We start from the raw sequence: 25,936 nt of genomic DNA on the forward strand, positions 1-25,936 counted from the left end.
GCCCTCATACTTATAGGCTGAGCAGGTAATATGCCATTCAACTTACCATACGTGACCTGCACCTAATATGGTAATCCATCCCTCAGTGTATAGTGGGGACAATAGTAACATAATCCTGCCCAGCTTCATAATACTGGTCAGACGCACATCAACCGCTCACTGACATCTATAGACCCACTCCCAGCCTCAGTCAGTACCCACCCGGGTCCCTGGCATCTTCAGTCGCTCACAGGAACAGCTAGCCGTTCCGGACTGCTGTCCTTCGGGGTTGCAAAACCGCAACACTGCAGTGTCCCCGCTTTCCTTGTCCCCGGTGGAGGGCAACCAAGCGGTGGGGCAGGTTTCCCAGCCGGCAGCTTTAGGCCGTCGCACCCGGAAGTGTCGGCTAGAGTTGGAGCGCCGAGGTGTCGGCCGGCTGGACAGCGGCTGGGAGCTGGGGGCGGGGGTGTTGGTCATGTTTTCTTTCGGGCCCCGGAGCCCCAGCGGAGACGCGGCGGCCGGAGCTGAGGAGCCGGCGCCCCACGGGGAACAAACGACTGCCGCCAGGCCGCCCTCTCCCGCTGCCCCGCCCGTGCCTCCGCAGCCCGGGACTGACGCGGCCCCTCCCCCGCCGGCCGCCCGGAGCCCTCGCCGCCCAGGCGCTCCCCCGTTGCCCCCGGCCGCGCGGGCGGCAGACCTAGCGCCGCCGGGGACTGTGGAATCATCTGCCGCCTCCGCCCTGGGAGAGCCCTCACCTCCTTCCCCGTCACGCCGACGCCCCGGGCAGGACTGCAGGGCCGGGAGCCGGGGTCGGCACGGCCTCAGCGCGGGCCTGGGCGGCCCTGGCGCCAGACTGTTCGGGTGGCTAAGAGAACGCAGCCTGGGCCGCGGGCTGTTCGTGGACCCGGCGCGAGACAATTTTCGCACCATGACTAACCTCTATGGTTCCATCCACCCTGCGGACTCTGTGTATCTCAGCACCCGCACCCACGGAGCGGTCTTCAACCTCGAGTACTCGCCCGACGGGTAAGCGCGGTCCCCCGGAGGGTGGGTCCCCACCTCCGCCAGCTCTGCTCCGGATGCGCAGCCATCCAGAGCTCGCTCGTTCGGCCCGGGCCGGGCTTTGGAGACCTTTTTCGGCCTCTGGCTTTTCTGCCCCCTGGTACTTTCAGAAGCGCGTAGTCGTTATGGAACCCCCATCCTGGCCTTTTGAAGTAGGCAGGCCTGGGATGCTTCTCTTCAGGCTCGGGAGACTGAAGGAGAAATGCCCAGAACTAGGGCTTTCTGGTACCCCATAGGTGCTCAGAGCATTTATTAAATCCATCTTTAATAAATGCTCATTCTTTCGCTGTCATCCGAGGTTTGCTTTTCACTCATCTAAGCTTTTGTTAAGGGTAGAAAGCCTATAGAATCTCTGTACCCTGTGCCTAAACCAGCCAGAAAGAGACAAGTGTGCATTCGTTTGCTCAAGAAATACTAAGCCAGGGGCTGGGGTTGTGGCTCAGTGGTAGAGCGCTTGCCTAGCGCGTGTGAGGCAAGCTTATAAATAAATAAAATAAAGGTCCATTGACAACTAAAAAATATTTTAAAAAATAAAAAGAAATACTAAGCCATTGCAGAGAGGCAGCTCTCATGATTTAGGCCATTTGTGAAGTTCCCAGGCTAGACTACCTGCTTTTGCTAAGGGAAACCAGCCTTCTTCTTGATCAATTAGATATTTAATATCTGGTCTTGGTTTACTTTGAAGCTCTAGGAATTGTCAAAATAATATGATGTATATATTTAAAACTATGTCTTGTGAGTTCTCAAGTTTAACAGCAAAGAAAGGAAAAATTTGTACAAAGTTCCACCATGTATAATTGTGTGTAGTTAATATAATTCTTACCACTTCAAGACCTCTGGGTTGCTAATTATCTTAGTTGTTCATTTAGTCATTCCCTCCTTTAACAGATGCCACTTGAGCACTTGATATGTTCTAAATACAGGATTAACAGTGGTGAGCAAAATTAGTTAATGGTACTGCTTTTATTGAACTTGGAACTTCATCAGTTCAACTACATGTTAGATAACTATACTAATAATGCATAATGTATGCCTACAAATTGGATAAAGGCTCAAAGGAATTAGTTGTGGACTAGGGTGTTTGAGATTTCCCAGAGAAAGTTGACACTTGAACCAAGTTCAGAAAAATTAGTAGGAGTAAATATCTTGAGTCAAGATGGGGTTGGAGAGAGGGTAGAAATATTTCAGATGAAAACTGATATGTTGAAGGTCCAGTGGTAGAAGAGAGGCAGTATATCATGTTAGAAAAGCTGAGAAACAATGAAGCAAAACTTTTCTGAAGAAAGACCTCCAGTATACTAAGGAAGACGCAAAAGAACAGAGTCAGGAATTACTCTGAGCTGGTAAGTCCTATTCCACTTCACTCATGTAAATGCCATGGTAATCACACCTGGTGCTAGGATCTCTGGGTTTTCTCATAGCAGTTGGGTGGAGCTTGTAGCAAAGAATGTGCCTGAGAAAGGGAGAAAACTGGTTAAAGGAGAAGCTTATTCATGGAAGCTTCTCTCCTTCCTAAAAGTCCTGTTCTTAACCTATTCCAATACTGAGGGTCTGTTCCTTGTCAACATTCAGTTTCTCTCTTCTCTATATCCTGGCCCCTCTCCTCTTAACTTCCTACCTATACTTTTAGGACTTTGAGAAGTAGCTGTTTCTGTTCTTTGTGAGAGAAATTTTAGGTGGAGGCAATGGTAGAATGAGTTATGAATATTGAATTTAAGTTGCCAGGGATATTAGAATGAAGGATATATTATTCATAGTTTTTATTTAAATCCAGACTGCATTTTCCCAGACACAGACATATATACACACATTTATTGTTAATTTATTTATTCATCTATTTTGTGGTGCTGGAAATCAAACCCAAGGCTTGGACACCCAAGGTAAGGGCTTTACCACTGAGACATATTCACCATCCCTCCAAGAGAATTTTTAAAATCTGATTGGGGGGGCTGGGGTTGTGGCTCAGTGGTAGAGCACTTGCCTCGAACATGTGAGGCACTGGGTTCAATCCTCAGCACCACATAAAAATTAATAAATGTATAAAATTTTTAAAAATGTGTTAGGAACTCTGATATACTTAAAATAATTCAGTCATTTTTCATTGCCAATATGTTTCAGAAATCCTAGGTAATAAATGAGATAAACATCACTTATTCTAGAGACTGAATGGATTCCAAGGAAAATTTTTTTCTTTGTATATTTAGTTTAATATAAACATGTAAGCATACTATTCTGTAGCCTGCTTTTTTCCTAAAATTTATTGTGAACACATTAATATTTCTGCATTATTTCATTTTTTCATAAGTTTAAATAAAACTTTGTGAACAAATAATTTAAATTTATGTCCTTAAAGCTAAGTCCCTGGAATGAGTCAAAAGTTATAAGGAATTTTGAAACATTGTTAAATTATTCTCTGAAGAAAGAACCAGTTCTCTTTCCTATCAAACACATATGCAAGTGCCTATCTCTGGATACCCTTGCCAGCACTGCTATTGCCATTCTTTTTTATCTTTGTCAAGGTGAAATAGTTCAGTGTTTCAATTTTTTTAGTATTTTTACTTTATCTACTAGTGTGCCCAACATTTGGGTAGGAGCTGAAGTAATTTTATAGACAATGATATATCTGTAGTAAGAAAGATGATTTCTCATATCTCAAGTATGATAGCCACTGCCATTTACAAGGACTTTATAATACAGGGAGGAGGAATGACATAGAATGTAAGAATCAAGTTTATGAATCTAATGGAGACCAGACTAGAAGGGATTTAGTATTTAAAAAGAGAAGATATGTGGACTAGAAGGTAATTTCCAAAAGAATTTAAAAAATGGTTTAAGTGACAGCAAAATTGTCAAAATAAGTATATTACCTCCTAAGGTGACATTCTGAAAAAGTAAATTTCATGTTATGAAATTAGATAATAGTATGAAAACACATAAGAATTTAGTACATTGAAAAATAGAAATGAAGTATTTATCTACAACATAGACAGAAATTCAAAGATTAAAAATATGAAGAAAGTTTAGTAACATGGAGCATGGAGAGAAAAGCCCATACATTTACTTAGTTCCTAAAGAAAACGAGAGATTAATGGAGAGGGGCGGCTGTTTGAAGAGAGGCAGAATTAAAGAGATGCACCAGGCTATGATTTAAGAAGCACAACTAACCCAAGCAGAAATCCTCCGTAGAGCTAGGTGCCGTGGCTCAGGCCTATAATCCATCAGCTGGGAAAGCTGAGGCAAGAGGATCACAGGTTCAAAGCCAGCCTCAGCAACTTAGTGAGGCCCTAAGCAACTTGGTGAGACCCTGTCTCTAAATAAAATACAAAATGGGGATATGGCTCAGTTGTTAAGTGCCCCTGGGTTCAATCCCTGGTACCAAAAGAGAAAACAAAAGAAATCCTCCCTAGACACTTCAAGAAAGTAAATATAAAATCTTTTCTTTATTTTTACATTTATTTTGTGTTGGGGATCAGACCTAGGGAACTCTATCACTGAGCTATATATGCTCCCAGCCCTTTTTTTATTTTGAAACATGCTTTCACTGAGTTGCTGGCCCTGCACTTGTGATCCTCCTGCCTCAGTCTCCTGAGTCACTGAGATTACAGATAGGTATGTGCCACTGTGCCCAGCTGTGTAAAATCTTAAAAGAGGAAAATAAACCTTCAAAGAAACACTACAAGAATGACAGCTGATTAGTCTTCAATAATAATCTGACACATACACAAAAGCCAGTGGTAATTATTTTCAATATGCTGGAGAAAAACTTGCAGTCTAGATGTTTATACCCAGTAAAAACAGTTTTTTGTCCTTAACAAGAACAAAGATGAAATACGTATTCAGCTTAGTGAATTTGCCAGCAGACCATCAATAAATGAATTCTAAGTTCAGAGAGAAGGGAAGTGTTTTCAGATGGAAAGTCTGAGATGCCAGAAGGAATGAAGAGCAGAGAATGTGTTACATATGTTCATAAAACTAAATCCAAAAATGTACTTTGAGAATAATAAAGCTGGAGGTAAAATATACAACAATTGCATGTACATTATGAGGGAATATTGTAAGTTACTTATGTTCTTTGAGGAAGAATTGTATATATATAATGTTACACATATTAATATTATATAAATCATATATATATATATAGAGAGAGAGAGACTTCAGTAAGTAAGCATATTAAAAATTTTGAGGAACCAAAAGAAAGAATATAAAATTTCTAGGTAAGTAGAACAAAAAGCATATAATAAGGAAAAAGGTTCCAAAAGAAGGTAAGAAAGGGAAAGCGATGGGGTAAGGCAAGACATAAAAGCTCAAAGAATAGCTGAAAATAAATCCCAATATTACTAGTTACAATAAGTACAAAGGTGGTGGTACATGTCTGTAATCCCAGTGACTGGAAGACCAAGGCCATCCTCAGCAATTTAGCAAGTCATCTCAAAAAAAGAAAGAAATAGGGCTGGGATGCAGCACATGGTTGAAGTGTCCCTGGGTTTCATCTTTGGTACTTCCTTCCCTCATAGACACACAAACTCCAACTTAAAAACAAAGATAAGTGAGGTATGGCATGCCCCTATTCTGGCTTCTCAGGAAGCTTAGGTAGAAGGATCACTTGAGCCCATGAGTTTTGAGACTGGCCTGGGCAACATAAGATCCTGTCTCAAAAAAAAAGGAGGGGGGGCTGGGGATGTGGCTCAAGTGGTAGCGCGCTCGCCTGGCATGTGTGCAGCCAGGGTTCAATCCTCAGCACCACATACAAACAAAGATGTTGTGTCCGCCGAAAACTAAAAAAATAATAAATATTAAAATTATCTCTCTCTCTCCCTCTCTATCTATCTATCTCTCCCTCTCTCTTTAAAAAAAATGGGACTATTATAGAGAAAAATGTTAAAGGATATAGAAAAATATAACAAAACACATTCTAAAGAAAAATGGTAAACTATATTATCAGAATAAAATAGGCTTCATGCAAAAAGGTTACTAGAGATAGAATTATTATATAGAGAGAATTTTTTAATATTTATTTTTCAGTATTTGGTGGACACAACATCTTTATTTTTATTTTTATGTGGTGCTGAGGATTGAACCCAGTGCCCGCGCATGCCAGGTGAGTGCGTTACTGCTTGAGCCACATCCCCAGCCCGAGATAGAATTATTAACGATAAACATTCAGTTTACCTGGAAGCTTGAATGAGTATTTGCTTATGGATTTAAATGAACCTGGCCTTGAATGAGTCTTATATTTTAAATATAATATAAACATCAAGATTCAATAACTTCAAGGAGAAAACAGGCAAATTTATCATAGAAGATTTTAATACACTACCTCATAGAAAGTTAAACGAGTTTAGTGTGCCTCAGTTAGACAAACACAAGGATATAAAAGGTGTGAACAGCATCACTTAAAATTTTGCCTTCAAGGGTATATATAGATGCTGGATTCAGTCAGGCCTCATATCAAGCTGATAAACATTGATTCCACCGTACCAAGTTTTTTTTTTTTTTTTTTTTTTTTTGTCTTGTTTTACAGTACTAGGAATGCTCTACCACTGAGTCATCCCCAGCACTATTTTCTGAGACAGGGCCTTTCTAAATTTCTTGAGTTGGCCTTAAATTTTAGATCTGACTGCCTCAGCCTCCCAGTTAGCTGGGTTGTAGGTGTGTGCCACTGCACCCAGCCAGTTGTTAAAATATTGATATATATCCATAGTAGTGAATAATTATTGCCCAGAGTCATTTAAGTATCATCCTAATACTTGTAGCACCTTCCTTGGAACATTCTAGAGAAACCCATTATATAACAATTATAGCATTAAGAAATGGCCTAGCAAGGGGCTGTCAACAACCATCTCACCAGAGAACTGCAGGCCAGCATCTATTCCAACTATTCCTCATTGCTGCCTGGTACCTTCCCCCACTCAGAAAATGCTTAAATGTCCAGTGATCATCTGGCTTCCCTAAAGGTAGCTCAGCCTACTTACGCATTCTCCCTATAATTGTCTCTTAGTCATTTGTGGAACTGCAGCCCCTGGGAGATCCAGAGAGACGAAAAGCAATCAGATGAGAATAGTAGTACTACTACAGGTTCATAGTACACTCCCATGGCAAAGTAGAATCTACAGCAGATGAATAAAGCCTATGGGAATGGTTTATGGGTGAATGATTCCTGAACTACAAATCCCTAATTTTTATCATTCTTGTTTATTTTTATCATTATTTAATGGGATAAAAAGCATTAATAATACTCATTTTACCAATGAAAATGATCACAAAAATAATTTTTCCCCTCTGTATAGTTGCATTTGGTTGGGGGAACTTCAAAGCAGAAAGGTCATTAAATACAAAAGACTTATATCCTGGCTTATGCTCTTTACTGCACTACTATATTATCTCTTATCTGTTACTTGTTACTACGATTAAATAGTATTAAATAGTAAAATTAATAGAAAACATTGAAGGGCTAAATAAATTTAATATATTTATTGTTACTGCCCCAAAAGCTAAAAAGAAAATTTAGCCCCAGTGATAACTTTCTGTTGATTTTGTTTTTTTGTTTTAACCCAGGGGCACTCTATCACTGAGCTACATTCCCAGCCCTTTTTATTTAATTTTGAGGGTTCTGAGGCTGGTGATATCCTGCCTCAATCTCCTGAGTAGCTGGGATTAGTCGTGTGCCACTGTTCTGTTAAGAGTGATTTTTTTTTTTTAACTTATCAAGACTACAGGTTAATTCATGACTATCAATTTAAATTGAAAATTCTTAGAGGAGCTTTATCCAGTTTCCTATTCATGGTTCAGAAAAGGATATCTAAGATAAATAAAAGATTATGGCTATAGTTTCCAAAACTAATAAATGATTGGAAATTACTAGAATAATTTGTTGAACAATTTGAACTACAACTAATATCACTTGGTGAGTATTTTTATAATTTATGTAGGTTAATTTAGAAAATAAGCTACTCATTATCACTGATTATTTAACTTTTGAATACTACATTTAACTATATGTGACAGTTGTACAAAATTTTCATTTTCACTTACAAGGCCACAAATTTTAAGACTAGTAAGTAGTATACCTTAGGCAGGTATAGTGGTACACACTTGTAATCCCAACTACTTGGAAGGCTGAGGCAAGAGAATCAGAAAATTCTAGGCCAGTCTGAGCAACTTAATGAGACCCTGACACTGCATGTAAATAAATAAAGGTCCATTGACAACTAAAAAAAAATTTTTTTTTAATATTAGAATGGAATAAAAGGAATTGAAATATACCAAAGTTCTTATATCATATAGGAAGTGATAGAACTAATAATTCATACTTCATTTTTTTAAAAAGTTGATGCATGTTATAAGCTCTTAGGTGTACACTGAGGGGGGAAAGGTAATGTATATTTAATATACTAAGTAGTATAGGGTGAGATATGAATAGTGAAAATAAATTTTAAAAGCAAGAAAGATGAAGCAGGAACTAGAACAGAACAAATGGAAAGCAAAAACTAAGATAATAGATTCAAACTCAAAAATTACTGGTAATTATGTTAAATGTAAATTAAGACAGATTGTTGGTTAGATTTTTTAAATTATTTTGTAGTGCTAAGGATTGAAGCTATGGCTCACACATGCTAGGCAAGTACTCTACAGTGGGCTGCATCCCCAGCCCTGGTTAGATTTTTTAAAACTTCTTACAGAAAATATACCTGAAAATAAGAATGTAGAAGTTTTTTTTTTAAAGTAAAAGGATGTCAAGGCATACTACTGCTAGATTTAACAAAATGAAAGATGATTTGCTATATTAATATCAGGCCACACAAAAAATAAATCTCATGTAATTTCCAAGGACTGAAATTGACCAGAGTATATTCTTAATGGGAGTGCAATTAAACTAGAAATAGAGAAGGTACACATTGTTACTCTATGAGGTGATTCAATATTTTTGTTATAAATACTACCCCATTAACCTGTAGCCACTGTATCCCATTAAAAAAATCCCAACAGTATTTCTTAGTAGGACTTGACATGCTATATATAAAATTCATTTGGGGAAAAATATGATTTAGTCAAGAAAAATAATGGTTATAAAACAATGGAAAAGATCTTGATTTGCCATATAGCAAATATACTATAAATCTTTTAGAAAAAAAAGATAGTGTGGTGTTGCACAGAACACAATATAAAAACCAAAACTTAATACATGATAAAAATGGCATTATAAATGAGAAAAGTGTAGAATTTGATATTGGAGTAGATTCTGTTAGAAAAATTACATATCACACCATGTATAAAAATGTAACTGGTTAAAAACAATAACTTAATTTTATGGATCTTTTATTTATAATGTTTAAGAATCTCTTAGAATCATTAATCCATTTACTTATGCACAAAAGGTGGGAAAGTTCCTTCCATGGCTCTTCTAATTAACAACAAAAAAGTGGCTTCTAAAAATGATATATTTTAATTTGAATATTTTTACTCATGTTGATTAACTAGCATAAAAACCTGTCTTAGTCTATTTTCTGTTGCAAAAACTGAATGCAACAGCTGAATAATTTCTAAAGAATAGAATTGTGGGGGGTTGAGGATGTAGTTCAGTCTTGAGTTCAATACCCAGCACCAAAAGAAAGAGAATTCTTAAGCTGATGATTCTAGAAGACTGAGAAGTCCAAGAGCATGGTGCTTGTATCTAATACGAACCTTTTTCTACATGTTCTATCATAACATGGCAGAGGACATCAAGTGGTGAGATAGAGTAAGCATGCCAGAGAGAACTCACTTTTATATCAAAGCCACTCCTACAGTAACCTGTTAATTCATGAATGGACTTATTCATTCATGGGAACAGAGCCCTTATGATTCAGTCATCTCCCAGAAGTCCCTCTTCTTAACACTGCTACATTGGGAACCAAGTTGCTGGCACATAAAATTTGGAGAACACATTCAAACCATGGCAAAATCCTTCAGGTATTACTAAACTTTGAAGTTCGTATATCTCATAAAAGGGTTTTTGGTAATATCTTTTAAAGGACAATTACATGATTACTAAATGAAGAAAAAATTTTCAATTTAGTAGAGGTTTTTCTGTTCCGGCTTTATCTAAAAAATTTGTTCTGAATAGAAACAGTTGACTATTTAAAATTTTGTCTTATGCACTTTCATCTTGTGTGTATACATTTCCATTAGCCAGGCATAGTGCTGCACACCTGTAATCCCAGGGACTTGAGAGGCTGAGGCTGAGGCAGGAGGATCTCAAGTTGAGGCTGGTTAGCAAGACCCTGTTCAAAAAAAAAAAAAAATTTGTTATTGGTACTGAAAACTGGGAAGACTTGAGGTTTCAAAAACTTAGGATTTCATTTGTTAGATCTGAATCTGAAGGAGAAGTGCCCATAGAAAATTGAAACTTTAAATAAAAGACATTGGATTTTCACAAATCAAAATTGAGTTGATAAAAGGTTTGTAAAACTATAACTTACAATAGGGAAAGCCAGAAGGAAGAAAACTAAAAATTATAAAGGAAAAGTCTGATAAGTTTATATCTAATAGACCTGGTGATATAAGCCAGACCTTTTTCAATACATTTTATAGATAACCAATGAAGAGACATATTATTTGTTTGTATATTTTTTTCACTGAGTTTATTCATATATGCATGTTTATCTACAACTATTTTTTTAAATGTATTTTGGAGTTCTTTCATATCCAGGTAAAGATACCTCTTTATTTTTTATTTCTGCATGGTATGCTAGTTTTCTGAATCCATGATTTTACTTTTTGAGGTTTGAATTACCCATAGTAAGCCACAGTTCAAAAAGATTATAATAAAAAATTCAAGAAATAAACTAATAAATTTTAAATTTTACGACATTCTGCATAGTTTAATGAAATCTCTGAATGAAATTTCATCAGCCATCTCTGTCCTACCTACTATGTAAATGGTCCCTTTGTCCTTAGCATCCACACAGCATATACTACCCACCCACCCATTAGGCACTTAGATTGACTGTCATGGCATCACAGTGCTCATGTTCAAGTAACTCTTATTTTAGTTAATAATGACCCAAAAGTGCAAGAGTAGCAATGCTAGCAATTTGGATATGCCAATGACAAACCATAAAATATGGCCTTTAAGTAAAAAGGTGAAATTTCTCAATAAGGAAAGACAAAAAAAAAAATCATATGCTAAGGTTGCTAGATGTGCAGTACAATAAAATTTTGAGAGAAAGCCCACATTCACATAACTTACTAAAGCATATTTTTACGATTTTTTTTCTATTTTATTAGTAGTAATTGTTGTTAATCTCTTACTGTGCCTAATTTATAAATTAAATTTATTTTATTTAAATTTATTTAGGTGTGTGTGTGTGTGTGTGTGTGTGTGTGTGTATGAAAAAACTATACATAGGGTTTGGTACTATCTGCAGTTTCAGACATCCAATGTGGGTGTCTTGGAATGTATTCTCTATGGGTGAGAGAGGAGTGCTGTTACATACCATGGCTTATTTATTTTCATTTTCTTTTCATGTACATTTAGATTACTTTCAGTTTCTCCATTTTAAAGTGAAGCATGTTTTAGTATTAATTTTTCTTTGTATTTATAATGATTACTTCTCTTGATTTAAATTTTCAGAAAATATTGTCAGAAATTGTGCATATTTAAATTTTTGATATATACGAGTACTAGAGGTACTTTGCAAACATTAGGTCTACTGTTTTACAGCCCATCACATGTATGAGAGAGAGAGAGTACCATTTTCTATTATTCTTTCTCACAGTGGATGTGATTATCAATAACCAGCAAATGCTAGAAAACTAAACAAGAGAAATGTGTTACTTGCTTTCAGGTCAGTTCTGACAGTTGCTTGTGAACAGACTGAAGTTCTCCTGTTTGACCCTATATCTTCAAAGCACATAAAAACACTTTCTGAAGCTCACGAAGACTGTGTAAATAATATCAGGTCAGTATTATAGTGAACATATGAACTTGATAAGTATGATTCAAAGTGTTGTTTTATAAGGTAGTGAAAATATGTCATGCCTTGTCCCTCAGTGATCCACGTGTGTAAATTGTGATTCTAATTCCTTATAAAGTTTATTCCTTTAATTATAAAATTTACTATTATTTATTTTGGATTGGAATTTTTCTGAAATATACTGTTCACTTCCATGGTGGTTTTTGTTGTTGTTGTTTCTTTTCTCTTTGTATATCAAGACCATCATTATGAACCTCGCCATGTATTATGCTAGTCCTGTAATGCCTTTTGTGCTAATAATCTGTGTAGAATTATGGCAATCCTGTTGGTTAACATTTGTCACCACACCACTACCCCTTAAGTCCAGATGAGGAAGAAAGACATGCATAGAGAATTTCTTTGTAGCATTGTTGAAGCTCCTTATATTCTCATTAATGTGGGAAGTAAATTATAATTGAATGGTTTGGTGGATTAATATGCAGTCATCAATGGTTGTAGAGACTACATAGCAACATAGTCAAATGGTTGGGATGATATAGGATAAAATAATGATAAAATTGTGCAAATATGAAATAAAGCAGAAGAAAAAGATTTAAAAAGAAATGCTTTAAAGTGCTAACAGTAGTTCAGTTGGAATGGATGGATTATCTTTAATTTTATAAACTGTATGAAATGAGATTGTGTTACTTTTATGATTATTTAAATATTCTATAAACAAAAAAATGAGGAAATTACTTCTAGTCAAGGTAACATACTGAGTTTTGATATAACCGCTTTGCTCCAAACACATAGAACAGTAAATTAAAATTAAATAGCACAAAAAATATAGCCAGGTTCTGAAATAATATAAACATTTTTGTGGACCAGGAATGGAGCACAGATAAACTTTGAGCTGGTCTGAAACCATAGGCCTACTGGGTTTCATTCTAGCATATATCTAATGGTTTTGTTGCATTCAGGTAAAAGAATTAAAAATGCTAGTTTTTTGTGAGGCAGGAACCAGAGTCAGAATCAGTACATGAATCCAAGGGTTTAGTTGGAATCTTTGTCTCATTGGTGAAAGTCTGAAAAAAAAGGCAAAAGTTCTTTACTAGTTGGTGCTATAGGTTTTAGCTGATAAATACTCAGCCTCATCAACAAGAATTGAATAAAGCCACTTATCCTATCAGTGACTGAATGTTATGTGTGATATTTCCAATATCTTGAAACTGAAGCCCTGAAATGTCATTATAAACCCTGGCTGTAGACATGGACCCCAAATGGCCAAGTGTAGACACTCTTAAAAACATTAAATAGGGAGACAGAAAAAAGTTAAAAACTCTGGCCTATAACCAAAACTCCAAAATTCATGGAGACATCTAAAATTAATATTATAACAGAATCAACTACCAGAACAGTCATTGTCTCTGGATGAAATTAATTTATGGAGTAGTCCAACAAAGTCTTTATTTTAAAAAATAAATTATTTATTTTTTCTTTGACTAGGTAATACATGCACGTGGTACAAAATTCAAAGGTACAAAAGGGTAAACAGTGAAAAGTAAGTCTATTTCCACCTCTGTCGCCTAGCCACCCAGTTTCCCTCCCCAGAGGCAACCACTATTACCAATTTCTTGCTCTCCTTTCTAAGATAGTTTATGCATGTACAACCATATAAATATATACGTACATATATTTTATATAAATGGTAGCATTCTACATTATTATATGCCTTGTCTTTTTCACTGAATATAGAGATCATTCCATATTAGTATCCATGGGATGATCTTATTCTTTTTAACAGCTGCATAGTATTCCATTGATTGGGAGAAACTTTGAAACTTTTTTTAAAGGATGCTCAAAGAAATGTATTAAAGGATACTCTCAAAGAGAATTCAAAGTTATAAAACAAACAGCTTAAACAAGAACATATCGATGTAGTAAAGAACCAGCCAGAATACTTGGAAATTTAAAATGTAGTTAGTATATTAAAAATTCAAAAAGGGGGAGAGGGGCTGAAAGTGTAGCTAATGGTACAGCACTTGTGTAAAATACACAAAGCCCTGAATTTGATTCCTACCATTGAGTAGCAGGGGTATATTTAGAGCTGGCTCAATTGTAGGTTGGAAGCCCGATTGTAGGGTTGTATAGCTCAGAGAAAGAGAACATGCCTAGCATATGTGAGACCCTGGGTTTAATTCTTAGCACCAAAATTAAAAATAAAAAACTCAGAAGCCAGGAGTGTTGGCACAGAACTGTAATCCCAGCGGTTTAGGAGGCTAAGGAAGATCGTGAGTTTAAAGCCAGCCTCAGCAAAAATGAGGTGCTAAGCAGCTCAGTGAGACCTTGTCTCTAAGTAAAATACAAAATAGGGCTGGGGATGTGGCTCAGTGCTTCAAACCCTGGTACCCCCCAAAAAAAACCTCAGTAGATGAGATAGACTTTACCCTTTATATGATAGATGAATTAATTAATGAGTTAGAAAATCGTACTAAAAATTTCAGGCAGAGCACAGGAAAAAAAACTTTTTTAAATGTAAGCATTTAAAAGACAGCATTAATTGAGAGACTCCAATGTATAGGAAGGATTGCAAAAAAAAGTTTTTTTCAAGGATTGGTGGAAAATTAATTTTATAATGGCATAAAGTTTTTAGTATTGGAGAGGGACCAGACTTCTCAAATCAAAAGTTAGCTTTAGGGTCCCTAGCCGTGGCGCATTCTATCATTCCAGCGGCTCTGGAGGCTGACGCAGGAGGACTGCAAGTTTAAAGCTAGCCCCAGCAATGGCGCGGCACTAAGCAACTCAGGGATACCCTGTCTGTAGATAAAAATACAAAATAGGGCTGGGGATGTCGTGCAGTGGTTGAGCACCTCTGAGTTCAATCCACAGTACCAAAAAAAAGTTAGCTTTAGGGCTGAGGTTATAGCTCAGTGGTAGAACACTTGCCTAGCACATGTGAAGCACTGAGTTCAATCCTTAGTACCACATAAAAATAAATAAGTAAAAAATAAAGGTATTTTGACCATATACAACTAAGAAAAATATTTAAAAAAGAAAGTTAGCTTTAGACAAAGCAAATTAAATAAAGATAAATCTACATGTTGTGCTGAAACTTGGGAATATCAAAGATCAAGGGAAAAATTTAAAAGCCACTTAGATTAGAAGCCTGATTAAATAGAGAAGCAAAATAATATTCTGTACCACAATATATTCCAAGTAACTATTAATCCAGATGGAATAATTTTAATTAGTTTAAGTGTTATTGTCAATAGCATAAATAATATAATTTAGAGATTTTTGAGGGGTACATTTAAAACAAAATTAAAACTAAAACTCAAAGCCAAGCATGGTTGAGGAGGCCTGTAGTACCAGCAAGGAGGGAGCCTGTGGCAGGAGGATTGCTTGAACCCCAAAAATCAAGGCCAGCCTGAACAGCTAAGCAGTACCCTATCTCAAAGAGGAATAAAACAAAAACAAAAAAACTGGGGCTGGGGATATAACTCAGTAGGAAGAGAGCTTTCCTAGTGTGTGCAAGGCTGTGAGTTTGATCTCCAATACTGCAAAACAGTAACAATAATTAAAAAAAAAAAACCTGGATTTAGCAATATCCAATACAAATGTAATGTTGGCCTCATGTAATTATCAATTTTATAGCAGTTATGTTTAAAAAAAGAGACAACATTAATCTTTAATAACATATAACTCAAAATGTCCAAAATATTATCTTTTTGACATGTAATCAAATATAAAAATTATTGAGATAGTTTACTTTCATTTTTTTCATCATGTGACTGACTAATGGCTATCAAATTGCATAGTAAAGCTTTAGACAGTGAAAACAAATAGATTGAATATATGGGAGAGTTTTGTTCAATGTGAAGATATAATATATTAAGACCTTTAATCATGTTTAGGAAGAAGGTAGTAGTATTAAGTAATTTCAAATGCTTTAAAATTAATGCATAATTAAATATATACAATAAAAAACCCTAAAGTGATGGAAATAAAAGTTATAACTTTAAAATAAGCTAAAGGTGGGGAGAGAATATTGAAAACTTGATCATTAGAAGATAGGAAAGCTATAAGAAGTTACAAAAAAAAAATTAAAGCAAAGGAAAGAGGGAATAAATGGAAAACAAGTAGAAAGGGACCAGACATGGTAGTGCATGCCTATAATCCCAGCAACTCAGGAGGCTGAGGCAATGGGCCCTAAATGAGGCAGAAGGATCACAAGTTTGAGGCCAGCCTCAGCAACTTAGCAAGACCCTATTTCAAAATTTTAAAATTTAAAAAAATGGGCTGGAGAAGTGGCTTAGTGGTTAAGCACTGCTGGGTTCAATCCCCCATACCAGAAAGAAAAAAAAAAAAAAGAAAGGGTTCCAAAAGTATGAATAGTTCACAGTAAATATAAATGTGTTGATATTCTTTATTAAAAAACACATAGTCAACAATTTGAATAAAAAACAAAATCATTATATATTCTTTTTAGAGATACCAAACTAACCAGAAATAGGAGATTATCACTATGAGACAGGTGAAACAACAAAGGCATTAATAAGGATAAAACAACAGTACATATAAAAGGAGAAATCTGCCAAAAAGATAAAATAATCATGAACTTTTATGTACTGTAAACATAGCTTTTAAATGTACAGAGCAAAACCAATATTAAGAATTACAAGTTTACAGTCATAATGAGAATATTTTATTTTATTTTATTGCTGGTACTGGAATTGAGCCCAGGGGTGCTCTACCATGGTGTAACATCCCTAATCCTTTTTACTTTTATTTTGAGACAAGGTCTTGCTAAATTGTTATGGCTGTCCTGAACTTTTGATTTCCCTGTCTCAGCCTCACAAATTGCTGGGATTATAGGTGTGTGCCACTGTGCCAAACTATAGTGAAATATTTAAGTTGTTTTATTTTGGGGGGTGGGGGATTGAACCCTAGGGGCATTAACCACTGAGCCATATCTCCATATCCCTTTTTTTTTTAATATTTAGAGATAAGGTCTCACTGGGTTGCTTAAGGCCTCACTAAATTGCTGAGGCTGGCTTGAACTTGCAGTCTTCCTGTTTTAGCCTCCCGATTACAGGTGTGTGCCACAGTGCCTGGCTTTAGTACAGTTCTGATACTTGTAAATTGACCAGATGAAAACTAGCCTGTAGAAAATGGTTAAATATCCCAAATAATCTTTCCTAATAAAAACGCAAATGCTGAGTAAAGTATTTTATCCATATGTGTGTGTGTGTGTGTGCGCGCGCGTGTGTGTGCATATACATATATTTTAAAATATATAGTTGAATGGATAACAAAGAATTCCTCATGCCAAAAATGAATGCAAAGGATTAAACAGGTGTTCCGCTAGCTTTTAGCCCAGAAGCATCTGCCAAGTGCAGATGACCCGAAAACTCAAAGCTTTTTGGGGGGGAGGGCAAGGACCAGGGATTGAACTCAGGGGCTTGGCCACTGAGGCATATCCCCAGCCCTATTTTGTATTTTATTTAGAGATGGGATTTCACTGAATTGTTTAGGGTCTCACTTTTGCTGAGGCTGGCTTTGAACTCCCAATCCTCCTGCCTCAGCCTCCTGAGCCACTGGGATTACAGGTGTGCTCTACTACACCTGGCAAAGCTTCTGTTTTGACAAGTATGAGAAGTACAGGGAACAGGAGAATTAATTTTAGGGCCAGTTCAAAATAAAGATTCTAACAGGAAACTCTGCATAAGACACCAAAGAGTTCACTTTCAACATAAAGGCAGTCTGTAAAGAAGCCATTTTGTTCATCTAGACTGGCATTAGGTAAAGTGATGTCAGAAAATCTTCTTTGTGATTATCTTACTATAGACCAATCCTCATGCATGTGTAGGGTCAAAATTCAACAAAGCTTTTCATAAAGCTTAATTTTAAAATTCATATTGAGCAGCAGTGTGCCAAGAATTGCTGAGAGAATTTTGGAGGACTTAAGATGATGAGAGTAAGAGCTGGGCATAATAATGCATATCTGTAATTCCAGCAGCTTGGATGGCTGAGGCAGGAGAATTACAAATTCAAGGCCAGCCTTGGTGAGTTCAAATCCAGCCTGGGGAACTTAGCAAGACCCTATCTTAAAAAATAAAAAAGGAGGGCTGGGCACATAACTCAGTTGGTAGAGTGCTTACCTGGCATGCACAAGGCCCTGGGTTTGATCCCCAACACCAAAAAAATAAAAAGGACTGGGAATGTAGCTCAATGGGTAAAGTACTCCTGGGTTCTATTCTCAGTACTGCAAAAATGAAAAAGGGGGGAAAAAAAGATGGACGTAATCACCCCATTCAGGTATCAAATGTAGTCTCAGGACAGGGATAGATTAAGTGATGGTATATTAGAATATAGAGCTCTTAGAAGCAGACCTATGGATATATGAAAAATTTATATATGATAGCAGAGGCATTACAAATTGATGGGAGGAAAAATAGAAAAGTTTAAATATATAAAACATATGACTTGGATATGTAAATAAAATTAGATCTCTGCCTGTAACATAAGTGAAAATAACTTCCAGTTAAAGACCTAATTATGAAAGCAAGCCTTTAAAGCTTTGGAAGAAAGTATAGAATATGTTTGTGTCTTAAACGTGAGAAAAGATTGTTGAGACACTAAGAGCACAAATCATAAGGATTGATAAGCGCAGCTACATATAGATTTAAGACTTCATTCTATTTTACTATAGACAATATAACAGTATGAGAAGATATAATCTAGTTAAAGATATTTTCAATATCATACTCAAGAAAGATTAATATCTAGAATAAATAAGACAATAACCCTATAACAAAAATAGAGAATCACATAAGAGAATAAATATGGAAAGATATTCAAATTTACTAGTTGTGGAAATACAAATAAAAATAACAGTGAAGAAATATCAAGTATTGGCAAAGATGATGAGAAATAGGAACTCTTAGATATTATTGGAGTATAAATTGGTAAAAATTACTTTGAAAAGCAGTTTGGCAATATCTTGTAAAATTGAAGATCATTATTTTTAAGAGAATGCACTTGTGAACAAAGGTATGTAAAGAATGGAAAGTTCATTTTAGCATCATTAGTGGTAGAGAAGAGCTAAGAATAATTTGAATGTCCATCAAGAGGAGAAAACATAAATACATTCTGGTATACTTTACAATGGAATACTATACATCAGTTAAATGAACTAAAAGCATCGACATCTGATATATACCTCAGAAATGTTAAGATCAAGGCCGAAAAGCAAATTGTAGAATGAAACTATACAGTGTGATACCATTTATATAAAGTTTGAAAACTTCACAAACATGAGCTTGATGAAAGCATGTGTTTGTTCTCTGTTTTATTCTAGCACCTAGAACTGTGCCTCATACATAGTGAGTGGGTGCTCATTAAACTTTTACAGAATAAATTGGATGCAAAATAATATGTTAAATTATTGCTTGATACATATATATGAATTCATGATATTAAAAACTTGCATGGGGAATAACAACAAATTTTGGATAGTGGTTCCCTCTGGAGAGAGGGAGGGAGGGGAATGGGCTTGGGGAGGGATACACAATATACTTCAACTGTGTTCCTAATGTTAAAAAAAAAAAAACCTGAAATATAACAAAATGTTAAAGTTCGATAAAGCTGGGTGGTGGGTATCACAGATGTTTGCTATATTATTAATAATTTTCTCTGTGTTTCTAATATTTTACCATATAAATTTTTCTCATCTCAAAAAGAATAGACTTTATCAAGATGTTTGCCCCTACTCAAAATGACCTTTGACTAATCTGCTGTTAAAATTTGTTCTTTGTCAATGTCAGCTTTCATTTGCTGCTGTCATTATGTGCCTGCCACAGCACTCCATGCCAACGAATTTGAATCTGCTTCTTCTGATCTGTTGAATAGAAAAATGGATTTTGAAGCTTGTTTAGAAATACATCTAACTTAAGAGTTTTCAGCGAGGCTCTGAAGGGGTCTTCTGATGCATGAGCCGAAGTGTGCGTTACTTATTAATAATACTAACTTTCTTTTTTTGAGATCTTACTATAAACCAAACCTTCTGTGAAGCACTTTTTTTTTTAATTTTGTAGTTACAGATGGACACATTACCTTTATTTTATTTATTTATCTTTATGTGGTACTGAGGATCGAACTCAGTGCCTCACACATGCAAGACGAGCACTCTACCACTGAGCCACAACCCCAGCCTGGGAAGAACTTTTAATACGTTATTTTGTTCATTCTTTAGAGTGTTCCTATGTAAGACAGATATTGTACCAGTTTTAAGAAATAGAGAAATTGCAACTCAAATAAAGCGATTTACCTAAGGTCATATATATATATAGCAGGTGGTAGAAATGAAATTCATATTCAGCTCCATTAGACTACTTCATTGTACTCTTCAGAGATGTGGGCATACATGTTCTTGTTTGGTTCTATATAGTTGTTTTGCACATATTTGGAAATGTCTTCTAGTTCATTTCTTAGTTTTGTAGATTACATATCTTGTGAAATAAAAACCTAAGTAGTTGGGGAGATTGTTTTCTGCTACTTCATGTTTTGAGATAGGGAAAAGTCTGTAACTTAAATATGTACACCAGTCAGACAGGTTTACTTCTTTCTCATTCATGTGGACTCAGTACTTAGATCTCAGAGTCCATTCAGCAATTCAGGTCACCCTATTATGAGGGCATAGAGAGAAGCCCTGAAGTCATTGTAAGAATATTTACTAATACCCATTTAAATATCCCAGGCTCTATTTCTTCCACTGGTTTTGTTGCTCTCTTGCTGATTGTTTTATTTAAAACAATATAATGCAATGCAGTGTGTATCCGTGGGAACATGGAATTTTTCTTGTAAAGGACAAAGAATTTCACAAAACCCTAAAAGTGATATTAGAGAATTGGTTAAGTTACATATAAAATCATTGGTGAGTGAGGATTGGATTTAGTTAGACAAATTATCAATTAGAATAAAGAAAAATAACAGAAATAGTGACAGACACCTCAAAGATGATGTGACTATCTCACAGGACTAAGGAAAGGCTTTTGGGGAAATTGATAAAGCCTTTGAAAATTTATTTAAAAATTATACTCATTTTGATTTATACAGAGTTCAAATATGAAATGGGAGTATCCTGTCATAATTTCATTGGAAGGATTATACCCCCAAAACCCTAAATTTAGTTTATTCTTGCTCTCAGAATTTGCACATGGTTACATAAATAGAAAAAAAATTATTTTTGTAATTTTTAGTTTAAATTTTTTAAGGTACTCAACACCATTTTCATTTAGACATTGAAATGTCAGCACCTATTTTAAGAGAATTCTCATTCAATTACTTTTTTCCTTTAGCCAATTATTCTCTGATAATGAAGACCTACTTCAATATAATCCAAATGTCTGTTTATCCAGAGTTGTTGTAACCATATGTTGAAGTTTGGTGGGGACATTTAGAGAAGTTCGGTGATGCAAAAACTCATAGTTTTCAGTATATGTAAGGTATCTCCTATTTTCAGGACTGTGGAGTTATAAATATTTTACAATTATTACTAGGCCATACTGAGTTTTAGTTTGAGAGGACAGGGCCACGTTTCCGAAAACTTCTCTAATATTTTACATTGCTACATCTGTTTATTTGGGGATTAAAGCTGTCCTAGGTGCTATAACCGATGATCTCATCAGCATTGTTTAAGTCTATGAATTATTCTCTTTGCCAATGATTCTCTTGTTTTGTAAAAAGTACAAAACAAGCCAACAAAAGTCAAAGTATTGAATTTTTCATTAAGGTAAACTCACTCAACTCAAAACTGTTGACTTTTTTGCCAAGATTATATTTTTTCTGCATTTTGAAGTTAAATATCCTTCTATGTAACATTTATTTTTTTCAACTGATTCTATAACAAAAATTTAAAAACTGGTCCCTCATCTTACTTTATTTTTTATGAAAATCCAAGAGTTTGGGAACCTAGTCATCTAGGAGAGACCCCTGAAACTATTCTCCAATCATCTCACTGTCTTCCTTAAAACCCTTCAAGTGACCAGGCACTGTGACATATGCCTATAATCCCCATAATCTCAGCTACTCAGGAACCTGAGGCAAGAATATCATAAATTCAAGGCCAGCCTGGACGGCTTTGTGAGGCCCTGTCTCAAAACAGAGCTAGGAATGTAGCTTATTGGTAGACACCTGGGCTCAGTCTCCAGTACTGCAAAGCAAACAAATAAAAAATCCATTAGGGGGAACACTGTGAGCCACAGCAATATAATCTCACTGAGGTGTTTTTTTGTTTTTGTTTTGCAATACTGGGGATTTAGTCGTGGATTGCTTTACCACTGAGCTACATCCTGGTCCTTTTTATTTTTTTGAAAATTTGAGACAAAGTCTCATTAAGTTCCCTGGATTGGCCTTGAATTTGTGATCCTTCTGCCTTAGGCCTCCCAAGTTGCTAGAATTAGCAATACACACTGTACCCAGCCCCACTGAAGTTGTTAATACATATATTAATATTTTTGTAGACTGAATAAAATATATTTGGTAGTATATTCATACATATTTCAAGTGTATGAAGATACTCATTAAGGTTGACTTACTTTCCAGTAGCCTTTTGTATTTTTTAAGATTTTTATTTGTTTGTTTTGTGGTGCTAGAGATCAAACCCAGGACCTTGCAAATGTTAAGACAAATGCTCTGCCACTGTACTATAATCCCCAGCCCTAAAATATTTTGGAGTGTATTTTTTTTTTCACTCATAAAATTCCATCAAGTATGAAAGCCATTGAGCTGGTTGTACTTTGCAAAGCCTCATTAGTAAAGGTAAATCTACATGAGAAAAAATAGATTTAATGATAAAAGAATTAAAATTTTGATGTAGTAAGAAAACATAGACTACGTTAAAAGAAAGGAATGTATGTGGAAAATGTGTGAAATATATTGTATTTTTAAATCTCAGATATATTATCTTTACTATAAAGAGATTTTTACGGGCTGGGGTTGTGGCTCAGTGGTAGAGTGCTCGCCTAGCATGCACATGTACGAGGCACTGGGTTCGATCCTTAGCACCACCACATAAATGTAAAATAAAGATATTGTGTCCACTTAAAAAAAAAAGAGAGATTTTACAACTCAATAATAAAGATAATACTGCAGTGTAGGTATGTAACTCAGTGGTAGAGCACTTGCCTAGCATGCTGGAGACCCTGGGTTCAGTCCCTGTACTCTGTCCCACCCCCCAAAAAAAGTGATTTTGTTGATAAAAGCTAAAAGAGAAACAAAAACTGAGAAAAAAATAATTTTGTTGATAAATCTTTAATGAGATGGTGAAATATTTGAGGTGTTGGTTTTAAAAAACAGAAATTAAGCTGAACATCAATAACTGGTTATTTTTGGTGATGTATTTTTTCCCATTTAAAAATATTTTCAAGAAAAAATTATAATTAAAAAAATTGTTTATTGGGGATTGTTATGGAATAAATTCATGATATGTCCCCTACCTGTCTCTATTTTCCCGCAAGTAGCATTCCTTGCCTCTGTACCTTTGCTTATCTCTTGGCTACTTGGAGTTCCTGCTTATATTTTGTTGGTACCAGTGAGATCATCATGAAGTCTTTCCTAGTCATCCTCTTTCCTTTTTTTATTCCACATAATTATTTATGTAATTATGTATTTATAATGTCTTCACTAGGTAGTGAACACTTCTTATTTAATAAATATTTGTTGATGCCTATGTGCCTGGCACTGTTTGTTGGGTACTACAATTCTAACCATGAACTAGGCAGCCTTCAAGGAGTTTATAGCTTTGTAAAGTTATTTCTTTCACTGTAGTTTGAGGTATTATGATACAAGTGTAGAATGATTTGGGAACTAAGAGAATTTGTAGATCTACCCCATATTGACAGAAAGGAAAGGCTTCCTGGAAGGGATGATAGCTAAATATTAAAAAGAAAGCAAGAATTAGCCATATCAAGGGGCAGGAGGAGGATGGGCCTGGAATTTTAAAACCAGGATAAGTTTTGAGGTCACAATGGTGTTTGTGGATATTGTAATTAATTTCTGACAAGAATTTGTATGGTTTTATCTTGGAAGGATCTCTAGATTTAATTTTTTTGCAAGAGATTAAGAAAGTTGTGTATAACAATATATATTAGAGAGATCATCCTAATGTTAAATTAAACCAGTTTAAGTGTGAATGTTAACTTTGGTATCTTTTAAGTAAATGTATAAAAATATATTCTTGCTAAGGATTGAGAAATTAGTGCAAAATAAAAAGTCTAAATTATAAGAGTGTTTCAAATAAGTCTGTCCTGTAATCTTAACTGGTCCTAATAAAATGTTGCTAAATGAGATTCCTTGGGGAATGCCTTTGAACTAATAAATTAAAATGATGGCAATTTGAAAAGCATTTTTAATGTAAATATTCTAGATTTAAAGGGATGTTACTTATAGCAGAGTAAATATTTCTCATTATTAAGTTCTTTCCTTCTATTCTGTCTACCTATGCCTACTTCCAGTTCCAAAAAACATCAGTAATTTAAAGAAAATGGATCAAATTACATCGTGGCTCTTATTAAATCTTAGTGGCCTGGCCCTGTGATTATGTAAATTATACTTACAGTTAATTGTATATCAGAATCACTAGATTTGTACAATGAGTTTATAGTCATTTGGTTTTTTCCCTCTTTCTTGATTAGGTAATATAGAGATCGTTTCTCAACAAATTTTCCTCAAGAAGAGATTAAATAAACCAGTTTTTCTTTTCTGCTTTTGTAGATTTCTTGATAACCGGCTGTTCGCTACCTGCTCTGATGACACTACAATAGCATTATGGGATCTGAGAAAATTGAACACCAAAGTATGCACTTTACATGGTCACACTAGCTGGGTGAAGAACATCGAATATGATACTAATACAAGACTCTTAGTAACATCAGGATTTGATGGAAATGTCATTATTTGGGACACTAACAGGTTTGTAACTAGGAGACCATATTAGGATTATGAATAAAAACATTTTTTTTTAATTGTGAGCAGGACTGGGGATATGGCTCAGTGGTAGAGCACTTGCCTGGCATGTGTGAGGCCTGAATACCACAATCCCCAGTACCACAAAAATAAACAGATAAAATGGTGAACAAATTTAGTATTCTACTGCAGCCTCAAGAAAAAAAAAAAAACTGGCTTTAGAAAAAAACAAAAAGTGATTCCATCTTTGGTTACTTAATCATATTACAACTAAAAACTTTGGAGTTCAGGGTATGATTCAGTGATAGCATCCTTGTCTAGTGCACATGAGGCCCTGGGTTTGATGCCCAACACTGCAGAAATCAAAAAGTAAGTAAGCAAAAATTTTGTATGGTAAAGAGACCAAGGCATATAGCTAATGATTGAAAACTGCTGTATAAAATGAATTTCCTGAGTTTAAGGAAAAATGTTTTTATTATTTCCTTTGTGAAACTAAAATATTTCTTACTCTTTGTTCCTTCAGTTCTAAATCTATTTATTTTGTAATTTTTGCAATTTTTTTTCATGCATTAAAAGAGTATTCTCAAGTGAGTGATACTGATCCTGAAAGTAATGTTTGGAAACACAGTGTGGGGCAGTTTGGGTTATCATTGTTGGGGAAAAGGGAGGATATCTATGGCATTTGTTGGTAGGACCATAGTTTCTAAACATCCTGCAGTACACAGGCTATTTTTCACTTTGGACCAATTGACCCACCTAAAATGCAAGTTATACCTCCATTGAGAAACATTTGAATAAAATGTTTTCTAATAGAGAATTTGATTATTTGAAAATTGAAGTTTGAGAAATAATTAAAATATACCTATTGCGAACTGGTGAAATGATAATATAGTAACACATCAGGATTATTTTTAAATACGTTCTTCAGAGATCATATGTAAAAAGGGGATAATATTAAAGATTTCTAGATGTACATTTTGAGTAGAGGATACAGC

General features: G+C 35.4%; 1 protein-coding gene across 1 annotated transcript in view; it reads left to right on the forward strand.

Moving 5' to 3' along the window:
- The first annotated feature begins 405 nt into the window (after positions 1–405).
- Positions 406–25,936, forward strand: part of Dcaf10 (DDB1 and CUL4 associated factor 10) — a 45,481-nt gene continuing 19,950 nt past the window's right edge. The window contains exons 1-3 of the mRNA XM_026379984.2: positions 406–1,005; positions 11,868–11,981; positions 24,750–24,947. Of these exons, the coding sequence (XP_026235769.1) occupies positions 455–1,005; positions 11,868–11,981; positions 24,750–24,947 (863 nt within the window). The 5' untranslated portion in view covers positions 406–454. The remainder of the gene's footprint in view (positions 1,006–11,867; positions 11,982–24,749; positions 24,948–25,936) is intronic.

This window comes from Urocitellus parryii, chromosome 4 (assembly GCF_045843805.1).
Source record: "Urocitellus parryii isolate mUroPar1 chromosome 4, mUroPar1.hap1, whole genome shotgun sequence".
Taxonomy (NCBI): Eukaryota; Metazoa; Chordata; class Mammalia; order Rodentia; family Sciuridae; genus Urocitellus; species Urocitellus parryii.